Genomic DNA, 12,460 nt, shown 5'->3' with positions numbered 1-12,460 from the left:
TCTTAATGTGTCCACAAACATACACACACAGGAATAGTTACCCACAACACAAACACACCCAGCTTTTCTTACAGGCACCCGATGTTACCACGCTGATGACAGGTCAGAGCCAACAAGCTGCTACAGTACAGATTCACACAGACTACCATAGATACGATACTGTATCCAGACAAATCATTATATCTTCACACTGTATTGTATCTCCTTCCTGGGTTCATTTTACACAGTGGGATTACAAAAAACGTTATATATATTGAAAGCGTCAAGAATGATCATGAACAAATGAGACTATGGTGAGATGATTGCCACATCTGCATATAAAGTATGTCGTGTTTTTTTTTATAGGAATACATAACGTTTTTAAATAGTATAATATAAATGCTATAGATTTCCGCTCCCAAAACAATGTCCACTTTAAGAAAAGCAGCTTCTTCTCATTTTCTCTTTCAGACAGCATGTTGTGCTTGCAGTTAATCGTATATGTTCTTTTGATGAGAGTTAGATAAGAAGATGGACACTTAAAGTCAGGGTAGGTAATTCACTTCAGATACACTTTTTGTTATATGCCATGGAATGCTCTTAACATCCCGATAGCAATGAATACATTAAGTGCTTTGACAATAAATACATAAAAAAATGTCATCTGTGGAAGCCGTAGCTCTGTAAAAAGCACGACCAATCATTTTAGCCGGCCCGGTAAAATAACTGGATGGCCTACCTGCCTGTCAGCCTTCCATCGGTGCACAAACTTATCTCGTGTCCTCATTGGTCATGTGCGCGTTCGTGTGTGTTGGAGGAGGGGCTCTGTAAGGAAGTCTGAAGGAAGGGGCAGATTTCTTTCGGCTGCGTATTTTCAAATTCTATCTTACTCGAGCTGGTTTCTCCATTCTTACCTACCCTACCTTTAACTGTGTGTTCAGTCATGTGAAACAACAGAAAGCAGCCTGTTAGCTTAGCTAGAGGGAAGTGGCTAGCCTGGTTTTGTCCCCGAAAGGTAACTCAAAAACAACCACTAGGCTCCAGAAATCTATTGTTATAGTTTGACTAAATAGCAAAAATATTCCTTTCACTGTAAAAACAAAAAAGCTTTTAAATATTTAAATCATCTAATCTTTGTAATCTTTAACCAGGTGTTGCATGCAGCTGACATTATGTAATTGGATTGTATCTGTGATATTGCATTGTTATAAAGCGCGACCTGATTTCCGGCACTGTGCAGCCAGACACAAAGGCTGTGGGAAATATTGTTCAATCCCACAAACAAAAGCATGTGTGAAACAAGCGTCCAGTGTTTTCCCCTGGTCTCCCTTCACCCTCTGCCTTCCTGTGTCACTCGCTCTCTGCCTGTCTCTCTTTTCCTCTCTCACTTCTCAGGCTTGCTTCTGATGTCATTGTTAATCGACTCGATCCACTGGGCATGAGCAATGACAGTCCGTGCCAGCGACAGGACAAAAGGAGATGAAGGATTAGAAAATTGATACCTCTGTCATGTCTGTGTTTTAAATGTGAAGCTTTAGCTAGCAGCTGGATAGTTTAGCTTTGCAGTGGAAACATTCAAATGTTGCCAAACTATTGAAAAAGCAAAAAACCATAGTTGAATTTTAAGTGATTCAGTGCATTCTTTAACAAAAATGCTATGAGCATGACCCATGCCATTTAAGGTTAGGGAAAAGACTGAAGAAATAGCAGACAAACAAATATATTTAATTAAACCAGTGCTTGTTATAGAAGGCTTACATGTTCTACATTTTGGAAGTACAATGAGTACTAATCAATATTGAGCACTATATAATAATTAATTAATAATGCATTGTCAAATGACTATTTAAAGGTGGTTTAAGTGTCTAAACTGCTATTTATCGGCATTGAAAATGTGTTAAAACAGTGGTTTCAATGGTCGATCATCCAAATAAATTGGTCAGAGTTTAAAACATAGGAGAGAAAGACAGACCCTAAGAGAGTGGGAAAGGCAAACAGAAAAGACCTACGGGGACCCAGTGCAGGCCTAACAACAGTCAGAGTGAGTAAACAGAGAAGATGTTGTGAGGATATGTGCTGCTTGCAGAAAGGATTAGCAAAGTGAAATCTTGCCCTGACTCATACCACATCAGCCTGTAATGACAGATATAAAGGAGTCTCACTATGGGGGGGTGCAAAGTTGTACCTCTGGATCAAAATGAACCTGTCCTGCAGATAAACTAAATGGAGGCGATAAAATACACTAGATGAAACTGGAGAAAGCATTTTAACTGAGGTTTAGAGCCAACTCCACAACTATTCTGTCCAACCCCAAAATAGAAGCAACATAGTAGAATAACCTCAGCGTCTGTTAAACTGGGGAGAAAAGAGCAGAGTTGTAGCACATTGGCAAAGCTTCCCTTCTCCTCACCTGTAAGCTGGTGGACTGAAGCGCTATGACATAACTAGTGGAGCAACTGGCCTGTCTGGCAGGTGCATTTCCTCCTTGCTTTGTTATTCCCTTGTGTTCCCTTCCCTAAATGATTTACCATTTCTCTGGAAATCATCCCTCTCACCTCGCCTCTCTCCACACATCCCCTAAACCCATCATCTCTGAAACCCCACGGCTGGATAACATGCCAAGCCTGCAGATTCTCCACTGTGTGTGCTGGATGTTTAGCTTGAGGTAATTGTAATGTTTTATTGCATTATGAAATAGTTTCTAAATGATTCAAACAGACCAGCCAGAGGTTTTTTGCAGGCACATTAGTTGCATATGAACAAGCCCAGACATAACATTCAGCCGCACTCACAGCCCTACACACACAAACATGTAGATATATATTTCTTACTACTCCAATAGGAGCGTAAGGCCTGGGAGAGCAAACCTCAAACAGCGGTGTGTTGTGCCACCACACAACATTTGGGCTGCTTAGGGTTTTCAGCCAAACTACAGCTCAGGGAAAACCCTGCCACATCTACACAAAGCACACACTGTATATACAGACAGGATCACCACAACAACTGATTACAGTGACGATAGACACGGCTGCACAGCAACATATAAAGCCATAAATAATCATATTCGTTTTTTTATTGCAGGGAATTGTAAAGCTCGAGGGATGAGTTTAAGCAGCGCTATATGCAACGTTGTTATTTATATCTGCGTATTGCGTACTGCAACATTTAACTTTGTTTAGACCAGGGTATCCCTCAATCTACTACTTAGCTGTAAGAAAGCAAGAGGGAAAGTTATTTACAGTAAGAGACAATTTGGAAAGTTCTACTGCAGGAATAATTGAGAACAGCTGCAGGATAGATGTGTGTTATGTGTTTTGCTACAGCAGCTACTGCTATAAAGTTTTTTCACCACTTCCACTGCTCTGCACCTCCATCCCTAATGCCTCATCAGCCATCTCTCCATCTCTCCATCTCCCACAGCAGTAACTTAGCCATGACTCATGTGGGCGCAATGTTCTCAGCTGCTGGTGAGGGTACAGGGGAAACTATTTAAGTGATTCTCTCATTCCTTCGTTCTCTCTGGGAAACAGATGAAAACAGAGCAGCGTGTCCTGTATCCTGAATGCATGACTGCTGATTTCAGGTAATGATGAGATGGTGAAAAGGTTTAACTGGTCAACAATTAATAAGCATGGCAAAATGTCCTTGTTGAGCCACACACGTGCACACTGAGAGATTAAAAAGGTACAACTCTATGAGCCAAAGAAGCAAAAACAGTCTGTGAAGCTGAATAGAGTAAATATAGATTTAGAAAGCAGGGGCATGCCAGGAAAATAAAAAGGTTGCAGGGGTTAAAGAACATAAGCGGAGAGTATTAGGGCTGTGCAATGATTCTACATGTTATCACAATCACAATATGGACTGGTATTCAAATTGCAGATACCACAGTATTTGTTAAAGGCTAAACACTGTTTCCACACCATCCATCCATCCATCTTCTCCCGCTTATCCGTGGTCGGGTCGCGGGGGTAGCAGTTCCAGCAGAGAGCCCCAAACTTTCTTTCCCTGGCGACATCAACCAGCTCTGACTGGGGGATCCCAAGGCGCTCCCAGGCCAGCGAAGAGATATAATCCCTCCACCTGGTCCTAGGTCTACCCCTTGGTCTCTTCCCAGCTGGACGTGCCTGGAACACGCCCAGGTGGCATCCTAACTAGGTGCCCGAACCACCTCAACTGGCTCCTTTCGACGCGAAGGAGGAGCGGCTCAACTCCGAGTCCCTCCCGGATGACTGAACTTCTCACCTTATCCCTAAGGGAGACACCAGCCACCCTGCGGAGAAAACCCATCTCGGCCGCTTGTATCCGCGATCTCGTTCTTTCGGTCATGACCCATCCTTTATGACCATAGGTGACACACACCCATGTTAATATATCTAATATGTAATATGTATATATATGTCCCTATGTGTATATATGTCCATTTACACTTGAACTCATTTCGTATTTCAGTTTATATGACTAAATATGTATATATGCTGACATTTATTAGTATTCTTATTTTTTATTAATTTCTTATTTCATAGTTTTTTTATTATTATTATTTTAATTGTTATCTTGATTTTATTTTTGATTTGATTCATCTGTGCTGTCCTGTTTTTCACCCTTACCCTGTTGCTGCTTGAACAACTGAATTTCCCCACGGGGATTAATAAAGGTCCATCTTATCTTATCTTATGTGTTCAAATACCATAATGATTGAAATAATGTCAAGCTGCAGAGATATCCCGGCCTACAAACGTCTACAGACTAAATAAAACACATATGTTTGGTAAAGATGCTTTTTAAAAAAAACACACGCCAAAATCATTTAATGGTGGGGTTGGTCATTTTGGAGAAACCAGCTTGAGTGCGCTCGAATTTGAAAATACACAGCCGGAAAAAATCTGCCACTTCCTCACAGAGCCCCTCCTCCAACACACACGAACGCGCACATGACCAATGAGGGCACGAGATAAGTTTGTGCACAGATGGAAGGCTGACAGGCAGGTAGGCCATCCAGTTACTTTAGCCGGGCCGGCTCAGGTGATTGGTCGTGCTTTTTACAGCGCCACAGCTTCCACAGATGACATTTTTGTATGGATTTTTTGTCAAAGCACTTAAAATATTCATTGCTATCGGGATGTTAAGAGCATTCCATGGAATATAACAAAAAGTGTATCTCGAGCCGGTTTCTCAAACTTACCTACCCCACCTTTAATGTATCTTCAATTATAATGGAAATGATGATTACAAAAAGATCAATCCCTCCAATATTGTGATCCTGTCTCTATTGCAATATTTCTAAATTGTGCAGCTCTATGAGTGAAACTAGTAAGTAAAGTGATGCTCGATGAAAGGTGAGAACATATTGTCACAGATATTGGAGTGTAGCGTGTCAGGAAAACCATATGATGTAGTAGAGTTTGCCTCAGATGTCCAATGCCGCTGTCCCCTCACAGCTTACCCATCACCAAGCATTATCTCCCTGTCACACCACGCCATCACCAGGCCTTATCTCCCACAGCGGGGGAAACGCACACAGTAAATCACTACTGGAACCAGCTGTAGCCATCTCTTTCTGCAGCATCCCTAGCCCAGACTGCTGTCACTAACACCGCATCGGGGAAGCAACACTGAACATAGACTACTGCTTATTTTACGAGAGACCACCATGCAAGTAAGCTAATATTTATAGAGGTTTTGATTTGTGTAACTCACTAAAGCTATCAAATCCTTCAAATATATCCTTTCAATGTATAAATACAGTAACTATAAACCTTTGTTTTTGTACTAGGGGCCTATTATTTCTTTTTGGAAATCAAATCAAAGCAAGAGTAAGTAACTAAATGTGAGGTGGGAAATAGCTACAGATGAAACACAATCTTTCGACATGTTGCTAATTTGTGATGCAACAGCTCAACGAGAGAAAATCAAAGCAACTCAATTTTCAGTCCACCTCCGACCCCTGCCTCTCCTTTACAATACTGCGGGGGGTGATTAGAGACGGATAATTGGGGCACAGAAATCCAGCGGTAAAGGAGCCACATTTCTGGAATAAGGGCTAAATTCCAGAGGTAAGTGCCAAGGGATTGAACAGGCGCCAAAACACATGCCAGGTCTTTTGTTCTGCACTCCAACTCTTTTGTTTCACCTGCTGTACTAATCATTGCTGGGAGCTTTACCTGTCAGATAGCATACCCTCTCTTTATTTGATCACTTAAACTGTATTTAATTACTGCATATTCTTTCAATTCATGGGAGGCTGGGAAATGGGGCCACATGGGAAATAAAAGCTTCGAAAAAAGTACAGTTTGTACTCAGCCAGTGCAGCTTTATATAGAGTTTCATCATTGTTGTTTTATGTTTTGCTAACTTTGGTGAAAGCTAAGGATCATGAAAAAAGTAGAAGCAATAAAGCAAAAGTGCTAATTACATTACATTATATAACTTAAGCTTCATGGCAACTTTTTGACAAATAAAGCAAGCAACGCTATGGTCAACATAGTGGAGGTGGTGGAGAACAAAAAAGAGCGTAAAGACATTTCATAATGAAACTAAATTCACCAGAATGTTCAGAAAACATGCCCCAAAAGAAATGCTATTGTTACTAAGTCGATTTAAAAGGCAACAGTTTAATAACATTGTTAGTGAACCCAGTAGATCAAAGTCATGCTTGCTCTAAGGAAGACAGATATTACAAATACCGGAAAAATTCACACCCCTAATAGATGATTGTTTTGACGCTCGTGGGATGTAATGAGCACCAACGCCTCCAGGTGCAACTGATGGTGCCGACGGGGCTGCAGGCTGTTGGGTCTTGCTACATAAAGTCATTGCTTAGAAGAACTTGATACGAGTTCATTACTCCTTCCAACTATCCTCCATCTCCCTCAATCAGCACCTTTGTTACCCTTCTCACTTCCTGTAACTCTCACATTTAGTGAGAAAGGTGCAGCACCATGTTGTCTTCCTCGCATGTTTCTGTGCTGTCAACACTTTCTAAAGATAACACCTGCAATTCACCCGCACCCCTGAACCACCCCCCTCGAAACAACTCTGCTGCAATGGAGACTGCTAAAATTAACCCTTAAACAAACTTCTGAATGCCACTCGAACAAGATTGAAGACCACGGGAACAACTGAGAAAAGGCGAGGAAAATATAGGAAACAGGGCACAAAAGAACAAATAAGAGCGATATAAAAGTAGATGGGCAAATCGATGAGGCTCAGGTCAAACATGAGGACACTGAGGACTGCATAAAAGGAGATATTTTCCTTTTGAATTGACCCCATTCTCCTAGTAGGGTAAATGCAGTGAGTACTAAGAAGAGCTGGATCATTGAAGAGCCATGAACGCCTCTCCAGGACAGATACTGTTGAGCAATGCTGACCATGCACATGTGTTCCCTTTTTCCTGTACAACATAAAAACTCATTAAGTCACACACATTATCACACCCTCACTCACACATACACGCATCACAGAGCATCAGTAATCCCAAGCTGGCCAGCCTGAATGATCTCTCTGTTAGCAGTAAAGCCAAGACATGCCAAGAGGCGCATTCACACCGCAGTACTTTTCCCACAAAGGTTCATGAGAACTTAGTTCATGAGAACTCTTTTATCGCGTTCACACCAAAAAGAGCCGGTACTAAAATTAGTTCATGAGAACCTTTTTACCCCCACGAAAGTCCCTGCTAGAGAGCAGAGAGCTGCTAGAGAGCAGGGACTTTCGTGCAGCTCTCTTGTGAGAAAAGAGCTATATTTCTGATTGGCTGGGCGGATTGCAAACCACGCCCCGTAAAACTCCCAAAAAGTTTTGTGAAGCCGCCATTTTATTATCCTCGCATTAGCATTATTAGCATTAGCCCAGCGCAGAAACGCAGAGAGACTAACTTATGGCAACACAAAATAAAACATGGGAGCGGTGGAGATGAGGAGGTGTCGGCGTTCTGGCGATTTACTCGGAAGGCTTCAGTAGAAGCTGCTCGGACTCCCAGCAGCTTCTACTGAAGCCAGTCCCCAACTCCGGGGACTTCCGGCCGGGGACTTTGGGCGGCAGTATACGCCGTGAAGTGGTTTGCGGCCTGCCAGTAAACCCAAAGCAGAAGAAGAAGAAGTGACGTCAGCGGCTTCATTTGCCTAATCCACCCCCAGGGACTTATTCCGGTGTGAACGCGATCTGTACTTAGTTCATGAGGACTAAAGAGTTCTCATGAACTAAGTTCACATGATCCTTTGTGGGAAAAGTACTGCGGTGTGAATGCGCCTAAGGAGAGCGGTGTTTCTCACTCTTTTGTTCAACCTTGTGGCCCTGAAAGAAGATCAATAAACAACTGAAGACACCAACCCTAAAATCTGCTTGACATTTGACCTTAATTTGACAATCAAATCCTGATCCTTGTCAATCAAACCTGGAGACTGATGAAGACGACAAGATTAGGAAGATCTGTAAGGAAATGATTCATTCCTGGATTTCAATCAAGTCAACAAAAACATTAGTAGCACAATCAGCAATCCAGTCTTTACTGACCAACTTATTGTGAGTAAAAGAGACTTGATTCCAAAAGCAATTGGTATCCTTCATAGTGGCAGACTTTTCATGTACAGTAGTGGATAGTATGCTGACCACCACTCAGGCTGAAGGTCAAGACCCTGAAGGATTAGAGAGCGCTAAACGGCCAGATGAGTGGATAGCAGAACTGACTCGATGAAGCAACACTAAGAGGGGGTGGAAAATGGTCTTTAGATCTCTAAAGTGAATCTGCCCTGACTCGCTCACACTGTCTGATTATACGTCTCTCTAATGCAGCAGAATTACACTCCAGAGTATAAACTCCAGTCAGGATCTGGTTTGCTTCTCAGCATCTGTGCCATGCATGATGAAATCTGGATTGCGGGCGATATGTCGGGCAAACTCTTTCATCAAGCCTTGGCACAGGGCAAAGTGCAGGTTTTACTCGTACCCATCAAAAGGAAAGGCATGTCTCATGGGGATGATGCAGCTATTTCTCCATTAAAAGTTGTGCTCAAATTATGCCAAGGCAAGCAAATATAGCCCGGCTCGGTTTTTGTTTTTTTCGTAAACCAAGATGAGCCATGGGAAGATCCCTCATAAGAGCTTGTTTGTGTGTGTTTGAGCGTGGGTGTGTGTATTACATGGGCACGAGTGTGAGAGAAAGACTTGTAATACACAACCTCCTACTTAATTCACTCAGCCATTTGTGTAAATATATTTGAATAAGCAGGTGGCTGCAGTTTAGGTCAGGTTTTCTCCTCTCAGAAAGGGCAGAGCCCGTCTGTGAGACTCAAGAGGTCACTCATTCTAGAAACAACAGGGGCCATATGTCCAAAGCAATCAACTAAAACAGGCAAATATGGGGCAAGTTCAGGGGTTCATGTCCCGAGAATTGGGTTAATGCAAACTGCTATTTACAGTTTGTTGCAATAATATCTCCTAAAAGGGACTGTTAGAATGCAGAACCATCTATTTTTTTTTTAACAACTGAACTGTTATGTCATAATGTAAAATTGAAAAAATGATGAAAACAAATCCTGTACACGTGTTTCTTTACATAACATTATTAGTCACAGCCCTAGTGACCTTTAACCTCATGACATTCTCGACCAATCCGTGGCACTGATTCTAGGGGACAGAATTAGCGCTGCTATCACTGGCATGGAGAATGTGGACCATGCAGACAAGTCATGGAGGAAACGGTTGAGCACTGACAAAGTGTGGGCTGATTCAGAGGAGGGGGCTGCAGATAGAAAAAGGAATACATCGCTTCTTAAATGACGGGATGCTGGTGAACTTAGATGAATGTAATGAGAACAACAGACATCAAAATCATCCATGAGCTCTCAGTACATGATGTTCTTATTTATATAGAACTACTGTAATAAGCCAGCAGGCAAGAAAACAATCCTAAAGTTACAAAATCAAATATTTTTTATTATTAATATTTTGTTCTCTCTATAAAAGCTCCCATCATACATGTGTAATGCAATTACTGACGTGATCACAATACCATGTCGAATTTTGGAGAATTTTCAAATACCAGTCAAACCTGCCTCTGGGTGGGAGGTCTCGGGTCTGACCCAGAATGCACCACGTGTAAACCCCTGGACAGCCATCCAAGCGTGCAGTACAGTATGTTCTTAGACCTGCTGATGTGTGTGGCGGGGCGTGTGTGTGTGTGTGTGGCCACTGGGGGGGACCGATGTTAAACACATATATAAACATGTCAAACACACTCACCAATGCAGGCATGTACACGGACAGTCAGCTGGGTCCGTAGAACAACACTGTGCTTCTTCCCTCTGGACCTGACAACGAAAGAAGAAAATATATAAGCAACCGGGTATTTTGTCTCGTTTCTACACAATCATTTGACTTGCAGTACATCTCATGTGGGTCAACTGTGGGATTTAATTATAGGGAAGAATATCCTGCAACAAGTGAAACGCTATTGGAAAACGACGAGACACTATCTAAACCCTTGGCTACTACTTTAAGGAAAATATATTTTTTGTTTAATGATGGCATGACGGGAATGGTGCAGACAAACAGTTGCCTGAATAGAACTTGTACCCCTATACTGATACACATCTCTGAGCCTCGAGGACAGACAGCAAAAGTGCAGGACACAACACAACACACACACACACAAATCTCCACATACCAGCGTGCCATCATGGCCAGCACACATTCATACACAGCATATTGGGAAAACAAAATGAGCACACAAACATAAAGTAATGCATGGTATTTTGAGAGCACCTCAAACTCAATCTTTCCAATCTTCAGGAGCTAATCGCTAACGTCCATCGCTAACACGGTGATAGCATTCAATCCAAGCAGGGAAAGCACTGCTCTGATAACACACACAGCTGCAATACAATCATCACGCATAACATGCAATGGGGATAACACACACCCAAACAAGAGACCAGCTGGCCTCCTATCCTCCTGTTAAGCTGCGTTATCAGCTTTGCTCGGAAATAGAGCAAAATGTTAACACGATCTGCCGAGATGCTGATAAAACTGTGTTTTTCTTGCAGATTCATTTTCTGAAGCTGTTTGATAAAGTATTGTGTAAGAATGATAGACTATATTACTATGAAGTTCAAATGGATGTTTTGGATTAAAATGCTAGTGAGATGTGAGGGATAGGATTCATTTTTATTTTATACGTTTGACGGACTTTGGTTAGCCAGCATCGTTATCTACAGCAGTTTCCTCCCAATTTATCTTTTCACTTTTTCTTTAGTGAGAGCTGACTCTTGAGCTGTCCTCGTCACCAGAGGACCTTGTTTACTGTCAACTGTGGTGAGCAGTGTCCTGCCACAAGTGGAATCACAATACATTGTTGATGCGTGGGAAAAAATTCTGGGTGAAAATCCTTTTATATCACTACTCTGTGTAACACTCAGTGAAAGGCTATTTCAATGTCAGTTCAGGTTTATCCATAAAAAGCAGAACAATAGGCTTAGCCTTAATTATATACAATTTAAATACATGTGTCCAGTGTTTCCCCTAGGTTTACTGCTTTGGGGGGTGTTGTTGGGATATTTTATTTTTTTAAATCCTCTGGAGCAGAGAGAGGAGCTGTGGATTATTGTTATTGATTAATGCATCGTGTTTCTTAGGGTCACAAACACTAAACTCACAACTTAAAATGAAAGTGTTTAGTTTATTTAATAAAAGGGCATTGTCAAAAGTGACAGTAGATAGATTAGTTGCAATTTGGTGCTATACATTTGTATTATTAAAAAAATGTAAATAAAAAAACACCTTGAAGGGGGGTGGGGCTCCTTTGGCACCCTACCGACAATGGTAGGGGAAACACTGTGTGTCTACAGTACAGTACACTGCTGAATAAAAGACACATGCAGTCAATCCCATCATTTAAAACCAATATGCAAATGTTTCAAAATACAATGAGAACTGCGTGATTTAAAAGTGAAATATGTAGTGTGAGGCTGAGATACTGAGTTTGACTGCTAATGTATTCATTTGTAAATTGTGACACCGCATACAGTGTACATCCAACAGAGGATGGATAAGACTTTGTCAGAAGCGTCTATCATAAACCTTTGTGATTTGTCATGCCAATGCATGATTCATTTCCTACTGTCAGTGCAGTATGACCTTGGTTAGATGATAGACAGGCCTGTCCTATCCAGCCAGTTCCCACAAACACACGCACAGGTCTTTATACACCTGTCCATAATCTGTCACAGGGTTTACCAGGTACACACCATAGATAGACTGTATATATAAACACTGATAAACAACTTCATGACATGTACACATGGCAACAACCACACACAGACACAGATAACAGTTGGCCTAGGACAAATAAATACACTGCAAAGGACTTCTCAACAGCAGCATTAAACACAGTGCTACTGTTTTGATACTAGGAATTAAAGATAGTTTAATTAATTCACAACTGGTTGTTGTGCTAATAAGCTAAAGTAACAACACCTGTTGAGCT

At 41.7% G+C, this 12,460-nt stretch overlaps 1 protein-coding gene across 1 annotated transcript in view; it reads right to left on the bottom strand.

Moving 5' to 3' along the window:
- fhod3a (formin homology 2 domain containing 3a) overlaps nt 1-12,460 on the bottom strand; it is a 61,111-nt gene that overhangs the window by 41,802 nt on the left and 6,849 nt on the right. Inside the window, 1 exon segment of the mRNA XM_034235050.1 lies at nt 10,219-10,286. Within this exon segment, the coding sequence (XP_034090941.1) occupies nt 10,219-10,286 (68 nt within the window).

The sequence above is a fragment of the Gymnodraco acuticeps genome, unplaced genomic scaffold, assembly GCF_902827175.1.
Source record: "Gymnodraco acuticeps unplaced genomic scaffold, fGymAcu1.1, whole genome shotgun sequence".
Classification (NCBI taxonomy): Eukaryota; Metazoa; Chordata; class Actinopteri; order Perciformes; family Bathydraconidae; genus Gymnodraco; species Gymnodraco acuticeps.
Note: the sequence above shows the minus strand (reverse complement) of the source record. Positions and strands in the feature narration are given on the sequence as shown.